This window comes from Cajanus cajan, chromosome 2, assembly GCF_000230855.2.
Source record: "Cajanus cajan strain Asha chromosome 2, NIPB_CcT2T_4, whole genome shotgun sequence".
NCBI classification, from domain to species: Eukaryota; Viridiplantae; Streptophyta; class Magnoliopsida; order Fabales; family Fabaceae; genus Cajanus; species Cajanus cajan.
The window spans coordinates 61,702,122-61,714,034 of NC_138518.1; the positions used below are offsets into that span (position 1 = coordinate 61,702,122).

At 32.7% G+C, this 11,913-nt stretch overlaps 1 protein-coding gene across 1 annotated transcript; it reads right to left on the reverse strand.

Annotated features, from left to right (window-relative positions):
* Window positions 1–584: 584 nt before the first annotated feature.
* LOC109805281 (trafficking protein particle complex subunit-like protein) lies at window positions 585–8,447 on the reverse strand. The gene is made up of 12 exons (XM_020367311.3): window positions 8,069–8,447; window positions 7,914–7,998; window positions 6,575–6,705; window positions 6,339–6,441; window positions 6,162–6,176; window positions 4,172–4,317; window positions 3,819–4,014; window positions 3,395–3,469; window positions 3,017–3,133; window positions 2,785–2,829; window positions 1,214–1,312; window positions 585–1,069 (listed from the first exon to the last, which is right to left on the reverse strand). Exons 1-12 carry the CDS (start codon window positions 8,356–8,358, stop codon window positions 1,049–1,051), a joined length of 1,323 nt encoding a protein of 440 aa, XP_020222900.2. The 5' UTR covers window positions 8,359–8,447; the 3' UTR covers window positions 585–1,048.
* Between the last annotated feature and the right edge of the window lie 3,466 nt (window positions 8,448–11,913).

Genomic DNA, 11,913 nt, shown 5'->3' on the forward strand with positions numbered 1-11,913 from the left:
ATTGACATTTGACAGTTCATAATTGAAATTTACAAATGATACTCTAATAGGCGTGAACGTGTATTATGGTCTCTGATTATATTTGTTGCTTTTGCATGTCTCAAATTATCACTTTAATTAATATATATATATATATATATATATATATATATATATGGATATATCAAGCGAGAAAAAATTTATTATGAAAAGATAAGAGGGTTAAAATATAATTCTTAGATTAATTTCCTCTTATTTGATTAAATTCCAAATTTTCTCTCACTTGATTAATCTAAGAGTTATATTTTAATCCTTTCATCTCTCATAATAAATTCTCTCTCACTTGATATGCTCTCTCTATATATATATATAAGTATTTGTTACTTTTTCCCCCATATATCATGAAAGATTAAATGCACTAGTAGACATATCACTGTTCATTGCAAGTATTTTAGTCAAATAAAATTATTTTATCATGGGAATTAACAATCAATTTTCTATCTATGCATTACCTAATGGACAAATAAAAATGAGTTGAAAACTATACTCTATTTATCTAACCATTAAATATTTGAAAAGAGCAATACACTTGTTCGTTTCATTAGTTAATCCATAACAAATTGATAAAGTTTTTTAATAATTAATATAATTCACAGTACTTAAAATACATTAGTATAATTGACCACTTACTACAATACGAGAAACCGCCATGTAAATCATCTATAGATGATAATCAAGCAGTTGGATAAATATAGTGACAATGAACAAAAATTACGGAGCCCCTAGAACCAATAAAAGCAAGGACTTGGCCCCCCAGCACGTAATCAACCACTCATTACTCCAATTTAGTTACAGAACTTTGCAATTAGTCCAATAAGGCTTTGATGATCCTGCAGGATTCATTAGCCCTAACTGGAAGAGAATATAGGCCTAGTGGCATCAGAGAGTCACCAGTTGGGAACATGGTAGGTCTTGATTAGGCACATTGATGACACGGAACATTTAACTGCGGATAACAGGCGATCAATGTTAACCACTTCTGACCAAACTGGATGCAGTAGCCACAATTTTAATCCATGTCCACAAAAATCTGCAGCAATTAAAGAAGTCAGAATGTTATCCTGACTTTTGGGGTTTGAAGGGAAAAGGCCACGTCAAATATGATATACAAATTTGATACAAGGAACATATATCTGCCCATGAAACACAATCAATTCATACAACTTGAACTGACCTCTAAATCTGGAAGTGGTTCATAAGATTTCATCTCCCTAGAATCATAAACTGTAATTCCCGTAATTCTCTGAATTCCAGGTTTAGTAGCTATGAGATTCTGCATATTTGTAAAGATTAGTGGGATGTAAGCCAAGCCATGCACTGAATTGTAATTTGTAACGCTCCTTTCTTTATATTATCATTGACTATTTTCTTTTATTACTACTCTTTAATTGTAAAGAGTAGTAAGACACCAACCCAAACAATGCACTGAATTATAATTTGTAATGTTTCTTTTTCTTCATATTTGTAACTTCTATGCATCTTTGTTACGTACCCGGAAAATGAGGCCTAAATAGATTAAATAGTTATAAAGCAGTAGCCAGAATTGATAATGATAGAAACAGATATCGAGTAGAGATTATTTTATTAAATTATTAACAAGAAAACTTTTCTAGCTACAAAATTCCAAGAGAAATCAATATCCAAAGAACTATCAAACTTGATATAGTCGAACAAAGCACACAAACAGAATGAAAATTGTAACACTGATTTTTTCTAATTGTTGATTTTATTAATTAAAATGTTATCGCGATTAATTATTTAATTGTTGTGAAACTCTACTCTAAAGATGTAGGAATCCTAATAAAATTTTGTTGTTTAGGAGTTGTTTTGAGCCAAGGTTAGAGAAAGAGTCTATGCACTTCCTTGGGCATCTAGATCCTTCTCTAGAGCGTGGTTGAGTTGCTAAAAAGTGTAGGAACCTGTCGGATTATTACAAAAATGGTTGCAAACTCCTTGACACACACAGACACAAAATTGTAACGTGTAGGGACCTGTCGGATCATTACAAAAATGGTTGCAAACTCTTTGAGGGGTCTGCTGCCTCCCTTCCCATTATTTTCCCACTCAAGTTCCATTCCCCCCTTCTGTCATGATTCCCTCATTATTCCCATTGCTAACCGAATGTTCTCCCAACTAATCCTGTCCTATCTGCCATGTTTTCACAATCAGATCCCAAGGCTTACACTTTCTCTTGTTCCCACACTCACCTCATGAAGCTCAATTCCTCACTACTTTCCATTTTCGCTCTCCTAGCATACACCCTTGTGATGAGCGGTTTTCTATCATATAATAACAACACTTTGTCCCCATTTAAAAAAGAATGAAAATGCAATTAATATTGATCTGGAGACTGGAGTTCTAGAGGATATTCCACAATCATTATTATAAGATAGGAGTATCTCATGATCAATGATAGGAGAAAACTACACAAGTGTATCCAGGCACAAACCCTTCTCACCGACACACCTATATAGATGCACTTTTTGTCGCAGCAGAATCCAAAGATGCAATTTATTCATGGAGTAAAAAAAAAAAAAAAGAGATTTGATAGTGACTTACCCACAACAGGTGGCAGTCACAATTAATAGAGATTTGGGAGAAAATAAAAGATTTGACAATGAATGATGTTTAGTATGTAGGGTAAGAACTGACTAAATGTAGTTAAGTAATATGATATCAAAATTCAATACCACTACCAAAAGATATCTGATAAATATATAAGAGCGGAATTCTTTAAAGTAATACCAGGTGGAAATTAGTGGATTCTAAAGCCTGAACCTGTGATAAAACCTGCACATAGTTTGAAATGTCATGTGTCAGAGTTAACTGCAAGCAAAATCAAAGCACTAGGATTGTGCGCAATGGCAATATCTTACTCCAAAACAAGAAATTTGATGCAAGAGTGCCATATACCAGGGAAAATAAAGGCATAATGTTGACAATCTAGGACAAAAAAGATCCAGACAAGATGCATTACCATTGATTGAAGGCCATTAATCATCACAACTCTCTCCCCATATGAAGCATTTTGAGATAAGCTAACTTCAAATGGACCCAGCTCTCTGTCTGTCTGGTTTGTAAGATTCAGTTTTAGCTGCAAATAACAAGCAAACAACTTTAGCTTCCAAATTTTTGTTTGTTTCTGTTAGTACAATTAATTTACGGATTAAAAGTAGAACATAATTAGAAATAGCTATCCCTAATTCTTAAGATGGTGAATAGTCTCTAACAACAACTGCTAGCCTGCTACACAGGATGTAAAATGAGTCATGGCCCAGAAGAAAAAGACTATTTAAGATGCAGTTTAGTTTATAATAATTAATGAGTAGCATAAGATAAATGGATAAAAAATTACCATGAACGGTTTTTGAAGGTTAATAATAGATGGAACCTCTACAACTTGCAACTCAATCTCCTTCTTCGCTGCTGGCTGCAAAGAAATATTTCCAGACAAAATACTTCTGTTTGAGAAAACTAAATAATCGTAGTTCAGAAAACTGAAGGCAAATTTCAGCAGGTAGGGGGTTAAAAGCATTAAATTTAATACATTAACAATTTAACATGCATCCAGCAGTATTTGAAATTTAAGCATGTTATCATCAATTATTATTTTGAAGAGAGGGAAAAGGTAAACACGTCATTCTAGATTTGAGTGCATGTTATGCAGAAACAAAGAAGTCTAACCATCAATTTTGTCATTGTTCACTGATATTTAACATACAACAAACCAGATAACTAATTCATCTCTCAACTAACATTATCAAAGAAACAACACTTACAGTCCCCAATATTTGCTGGGTCTGCAGGCGGCCAGGTTCACCCAAATTTGTTCTCCATGTTATCTGGAGCTTACCAAGAACATTACTTCCTTCAACTTTTGTTGGAGCAGAACCATCTGATGACGTTTTCAATTGATAGAGATAGTTGTAAATTCCCCCACCAGATCTAATTAGTGTTGGTGGTTTAAATGTCTCCCTGAAAATTTAGCTTGCTTTATAATCAATCAATAACAATAATAATAAAATGTAATTAAACTAGATGACCCAAAAAGATAACCGAAAATAATGGCCAGAATTTGGTATTTGTTGAATTATAGAATGCTCCACTCCAAAAGGAATATTATAGCACTGACCTTGTAGGACTATCTTTCTCAGAATGGTGCCCATCACCTTTAAGTATTGTTGCACTATAACACTGAGCAGGTTCAAAATCAACTTGGTCCATGAAAAGGTTTGATTTTGTATGGTTTTCAATACAAGCTTCCAAAAAGGTAGTTTCCTGAAACAGATCAAGTAGATAACTTGACGCACAACATTAAGTAGGGGCAGACACTTCAATTTATAGAGCTGAGATTCTTTCCATAAAGCCTTAAACTGAATTTGAACACGGAATTTTTTCTACCTAAATACTGATAACATACAAATCCTGATGAATACATACATCTAAATCAGGGATAGCTTAACATGTCAAAGCTTCAAGAAAAAATAAAAAGGGAGGCATGACTAGTTAATATTTTCAAGCATAAATGTTAAAGGACTTACGAGGTGTTTGCTTGGTGTCAATTTTCATTTTGTTACTATGTATTCATCGATAATTTAAAAAGTGTCACCTTATTTTTCATTTTATTTCCTATTATAAACATTTTTTTCAGGAAAAAATCATCAAAACAAGGGAATGTAGTTTTAACCATTTCCTTCACAAATTTATGAAACCATGAAATGAAACAACAATGTTGGTTTTTTTTTTTTCTTTTTTGTAATTCTTAATAAAAATACATCAATTGAAAATGAATAAAATAAAATAAAAACCAAACACCCCCTTAGATAGTCTTTTGATTAATTATAAGAGATTGGTTAAAAAAGACAAGTGATGATCAGGACATCAATCCAATATTGAGGACTAGAGCTGTGACAAAGCCTGAACAAAAACTAACATATAAAATATGTTCAAGCAATTTCAGGAGTTAAAACTTAAAAGTACTTTAAATACTTCAGTTACACATATCTAATAATCAAATTATAAGTGGATTTTTTTATACAAAAGAGTGAAAGGATTCTTATCTGCAGATCCATTATGTATTCATAAATAATAAATTACAAGTGAAAATAATTAGATTTAAAGGTTTATAAAACTTATGCTTTTTCTGTATTATTGATTTATTGTTCTTCATGAAAGAGCACAATAGGATTGCTAGATTCCTTCCACACCTTATTTAATTATACATTCACAAAGAAAGACAATAAGTATTTGCAATAACCAAGAGTATGTAGTAATGATTTAGCAATGGGGTTTCCTAAAATGAAAAGTAGATATTTTAAACGGATATGAAACTATAGATTGTAAGCCCGTGCTGTTTTATGATTGACTAAACCAGATTCATTGCTGAAAGCATTTAATCAAGATAGTAAATAGGAGAAGCATTAAACTATAAAAGTTGATTGCTTAAACGAGGATAAGATTGAAATGATAAGAGATATACACATTCATTATTTTCTATCAAGAAAATCCCCCATTTCTTTGAATTGATTCTTACTGAAATTAAGAAGCATTGGATGACTGTGTTTGAAACACACACACAGCAAACTCAAAAATCAAAAGGAAACTTGATGTATCTATAATGTTATTAAGGATTTTATTGTTGGTTTTAATACTAAAGGGTTTTAAAAACAGAAGTTTATTATCCTTTTCCATACATGGACAAGCAAGTAATACTAATCCCAATAATTCAAATGGTGTAATCTGAAAATTTTGAACATTAACAAAAAGATACTACACATTGAAGTTGAACACAGTTAGACTATATGTTTGAAACACACAGCACACTCAAAAATAAAAAGCAAACTATTATGTTATTAAGGATTTTATTCTTGGTTTTAATACTAAAGGGTTTTAAAAAACAGAAGTTTATTATGCTTTTCCATACATGGACAAGCAAGTAATACTAATCCAATAATTCAAATGGTGTAATCTGAAAATTTTGTAACATTAACAAAAAGATACTACACATTGAAGATGAACACAGTTAAGACTTTTTTTACGGCATTAAGTTAAGCCCAACAAATTTATCTAAGGAAAAAAATATTCACTTACACTTGAATAGTATATTCAAATCATTGACATACCTTGATAACACGAACCTGCAAAAACGTTTTCAACAAGCACATAAGTTATGTAAATAATGAAAGATCAATTGGTGAGTTCAATAACCAAGGTATTATATGATTGTTTTATTTGAGAACATAATTTATTTGATTATTTCAAATTCAATAAATATCATTAACAAAGAAAGAGATTAATACCTTTGTCCTCACGGAAAGTGGATTAGCAACGATGAACTTGAAAAATTGAGGAAGATATTTACGCTCACCATCACCATCATTGTACAATGCAGTGCAGACCAGCCTAAGGGCATATGCACAATCGAATTAGTAAAAAATAAAAAATGAAAGAAAGAAGAAACATAATATGCCCAAACAAAATTGCACAAAAGCTGCAGATACTAACACAAAGATATTATTGGAGGGTCACAACTTACGTGTGAGGTCCGAGCTCTTTCACATCGTGTTCTACAATAAAATCATAACGCCCACCGGCGCGGATCGATTCAACTGGTGATTTTGATGTGTCTAAAAGAAGTATTCTCTGTCTCTCTGTTTGAATTTCAGCCTGTCAGTTACAAAGTTTTGAATAATTGAGTAAATTAAATTTTCAATGGAATAAAAAAAAATTCAGCACTCTGACTATTGCGAATACATTTGCATTTCTTGGGCTCAAATTCACTTAAAATACATGTAAAAGAATCATCTACTTATCTATTTATCCAACATAAATGACTTAAAACAGAACAAGTAGATATGCTACGCACAAATTAACACAACATTCCAAAGGAGGGTGCCATCTGTTAGTACGAAATGTACAAGTGAAAGATGGTGATTGTGAACACAAAAGGTAAAAAAAAAAAAAATGAATCTCATATGTTGGTCAAATGGATCCAATATAATTAAGAATCAAAAGTTTCGAACAAGCACTACAGAAGACATCATAAAATCTTCCCACAGTGATCTATAAAGGAATAAGAGCTTTTCCTGCAGTTATCTTTAGTGAGTTCATTCTAAATAATCTCAGCTAACCAAACAAAGTAGAAAGGTGATCTTGGGTTTGGAATTTGGGGTGAAAGAAACATAAAATGAGTATAAAAATCCTCTACTTATCTGTGTAAATCTCTCGTATTCATGCCTGTTGGCCCCAAACAATAACCAAAGAGAAATTCCATCATGAAACTCGTTGAAGGATCTCTAAAAGCATTATTCCATGGGAGGGTACCATCTTTTAGTTGGGAATGTGCAAGTGAAGGACGGTCAGCAATTCCAGACTCAAAAAGGTAAAGAAAAATCACATGGGAGTCAAGTGACTGTAAAATGAATATTGATCTAATATATGAGCAGGCACTTTCCTCAATGGAAGAAGAAATGTACCATAATCAAATACTAGAAGGACTTTTAAGAGCTTCTCTACTGAAAACAAAGAACGTATTCTAGTAGAAAATCTCTTAAAAGCCCGTCTAAGCTTACATCCAATCATGCTCTAAGTGATTTTTCAGCAGTTATCTTTAGAGAGTAGGTTTGAATAATCTCAGCTAAACAAACAGAGCACAGTAACAAACTTGGGTCAAAACTAAACAAATAGAGTGAATCTCTCAACATGTTCTACAGAGACAATCACCTCTTTCCTTGAATGCTAGTATTCCCTAGTGTATGTAATCAACATTCATTTACTAAGCACAGTACAAAGCGTTACGAGTACTAACTTACCCATATAGTAATAATAATAAATAAATAGCAGTGAAGTGGAAGAAGAAATGGAATGAGAAAAACCTTGATAATAATTTCCCTGACTTCAAGATTGGAGCTGTTGTTTATACTGATATAGCTACAGAAAGTCTCTCCCAAATAAATGGCTCTGCATTGGAATTGGGAGCATGAGTGAGCGAATAATTGAGAAATCACAAATTGAAGAGAGAGAGAGAGACCCGAAAGACTGAGGGAGAACGAGGAGGCCGGAGAGGCCCATGGCGTCGGAGAAGTGGTGGAGGAGGAAGCGGCTGCGGTAGTTGGGATCGGAGTCGGGGGAGGGGGAGGGGTGGGCGGCGGAGAGGGAGGGGGCGGCGGAGGGGTCGTCGAAGAGGTCCTCGCCGACGAAGAGGTCGGCGGGGTCGAGGCGGAGGGGAGGGTCGACGTTGAAGGAAGGGCGGCAGAGGCGCATGACGCGAAAGGCAAGGGAATGAGATCCTCCATGGCCCTGTCCCTGACTCTGACTCATCTCTTCTTCTTCTTCAACGACTCAGATCACAACACTCTCTCTTCTTCAATTCAAAAGCCAAAACCTCACCCACTTCACACTCACTCTAAATTCTAACCAATTTTATTTTTTAATTATTATCATTAATTTATAATCTATAATCTATAACTACAATAAAAATAAATAAATATTTTATTTACATTTTTATTTTTATAACTACTCTTTTATAAGTTATAATTTTTTTTTATTTTTTTTTTTACAAATTTCACTCCATACTACTTATATTTTAAATAATTATATATTATTATATAATTTTATTATTTTTAAAAATAATTCATAAGTTTTATGCTACTTTTTTTTTTCAATGAAAAAACTATTTTATTTTAGAAAATATTATTTAAATTTTAATTGTTTTTGTTTTTTAATTTAAAAAAATATAAATTTTGTGTTCATTTTTAACAGTAAATGCACCATAGAAGGAAAGGAATAATTTGTGTAATTTTCACTCTCATCAAATGATACAAATGAAAGGCTATATATAGCCAGCTTATGAAGCAGAAGACGACAAAAGAGAAAACGGAAACGTGCGGCACTGAAAACAGAAAAATGAAAAATGAAATCTAGTTTGTTACACGAGAGAGAAAAACAATATCCACTGTCGAGCATGACTGTTGCATCATACATAGTGAATTGGATGCATATATAATGTCATCATTTAAGCTCTGCGATAATAATTTTAATCTAGAATATGATAACAAATATTTTCTATACATAGATCACAATTATTTTTTTATAAGAAATAATTATGTTCAATGTTAAAGAAGTAATCAAGGTTACCAAGATCCTTGAGTGAAAAAGTATAATTAAGCTGAGAGATTAAACTATAAATAATCGTTGAATTATAGCATGTAATGATAACGTCATCTACATATACCAAGATATAGATGATATTATTGGCATAGGAGTAGATAAACAATGACAAATCAAGTTTGCTTACTTGAAAGCTAAAGTGCAATAAAGTTGATTTTAATTTCTCAAACCAAGCACGAGATGCTTTTTTGAGCTTATAGATTGTTTTGTGAAGTTTACATACTAGACTCTTATCAGTAGATTCAAATCCTTAAGGTTGGATCATATACACTTCTTCTTCAAGTGTTTCATTGAGAAAGACATTATTGACATCTAGTTGTTGAATATGCCAATGATGGGTTAAGGCAAAGGTAAGAATAAGCGAGTAATGACAAGTTTGACGAACAAATGAGAAAGTTTCATTATAATCATATCCAAATTATTGGTGAAACCCTTAGCAACAAGGTGGGCTTTGTATTTTTGGACAATGCTATTAAAAAATTTCTTAATACGAAAAACCCATTTCCATCCTATGCTAGTCGTATTTGGTGGTAGATTAACAAGGGACCATGTGTCATTGTGAAGTAAGACATGTATTTTGTCTACATTATAATAAATCAAGTAGAATTGGATAAGGCTTGTTTAGTTGTTTTGGGTTCAACATGGGTTAGCAAAAGGGTTGATTGTAAACATGATTTGATAATTCCATCTTTTGCTTTTGTCATCGTAGAATGAACATTATGATGATGAATGGTTGGATGATTATTGGATTTTATGATAGGTGGTGTAGGGATGGATAAATTGGAATGAGACATACTAGTTGTAATATCTTGTGAATTAGGTGGTTCAAAAGGAATGTTTAGTGGGGTTGTCAATGTGTGAGGTTCAATCTCCATAGCAGGTGATGTTTCATAGGTGAAAATTGAACAATGTTAATTTGAAGAGGTTGATGAAGTATAAGGTGTATAGGTATAAGTGTTGGTTACAATAAGAGGAACCTAGACAATTTCTTAGGGAGATTGATAGTTAATGCAAAAAAGATGTCCTTGTAGGGAAATCTAGTTTCATTAAAGACAACATCTTCGGAAATATAGAGACACCCCATCTACTACAAGGCACTTGTAGCCTTTGCGAGATGTGGAATACCCTAAAAAGATGCATTCTTGTGATCATAATTGAAGTTTGTTTTTGTTGTAAGGTCAAAGATATGGAAAGCAAGAGCAACCAAAAAATTTGATAAAGTTATAATCTAGAAGTTGATGAAAAAGCTTCAGATATGGAACTTATTTTGAATAGAAGATGATGGAAGCCTATTGATTAAGTAAATACTAGTGATAAAAGCATGATCGCAAAGCTGCATAGACAGATTAACTTAAGCTAACAAGGTGAGACCAAGTTCAACAATTGCCTATGTTTACATTCTACTACCCCATTTTAGTGGAGTGTGTGTGAACATATGATACGATGTTGTATTCCAACACCATTGAGATATGTTGCGAAGGAACGATACTCTCCTCCCCAATCAATTTGAATGGCTATAATAGTTAGTTGGTATTGATTCTTAACCACAGTGTGAAATTGTTTAAAAATATCAAGAGTTTGGACTTTGCTTTTAAGAAGATAAATCCATGTGAAACGTGTGTAAGCATCAACAAAGGTAACATAATATTGATACCCCACATGTAGATGAGTCTAGTGTAGGGCCCCGTAAATCATTATATATTAATTCAAAAGGTGCAGTGTAAAAAATTTTAGACAAACTAGAATATAATCTATAGGGTTTGGCAAGATAAAAAGGAGCACAAAAATCTGGATCAATTTTATTCATAGATGAGAAATTGCAAATTTGAAAAACAAGTTTCATTACATCAGTATTAGGATGACCTAATATAGAGTGTCAAGTGGGAAAAGAAACATAATTTTTAGTTGTTGTATGAACAGTAAGATGATTGACAGTTTGAAAAGACTTGAAGGGTTGTTTGCTAGAAGTGGAAAATAAGGTAGGAAATTGATATAGACCATTTGAACCAACAAAGCATTGGAGAAGAATTTCTTTGGCAGCCTATGATTTTACCTAGCGAACACTGGGATGAAACTAAAAAAATACAAAATTATTTTTTAAAAAATTGACTAAAGCTAATTAGATTCTTGATAATGGATGAAACAAAAAGAAGATTATTTAGAGCAAAATAAAATTTAGGATTTATTAGGGAGGAAAAAGTAGTAACAATTGTTGAATTAATATTAAGGCCCTAACCATTTCCAATGTTGGTTTGATCTAGTCCTTCAAAAGGGGGTTAATTGTTGAATATTTTGAGAGACATTGGCTACATGATTTGAAGCACCAAATTCTAGATACCATGTGTTATTTCTAGAAGAAAAGGATGAGACAATTATAGCCTAAGATTGTAGTTGTGAATTGCCTTTTGTGTCGGTAGAAACAAAGTACACTTGTGGGGTGGGAGGTGATCAAGACCCAAGAATTCCATTCTGGTTGAGTGGAGGACAAGAGAACTATTGTGAAGATATGGGGATGTATTGCACTAGAATAGATTGGGTGTTGTACCAAGTATTGGGATTGACAATTTGATTAACAAAGGTAGAAGTAGGTGTATCTAGTGGAGAAGATGCGACAAAATTCTCATCAAATTTGTAGTAATAGGAAAATGCAACATATCCATAACAATGGCATTGAAATCCAGCAAATCTGCCTCATCCACGACCATT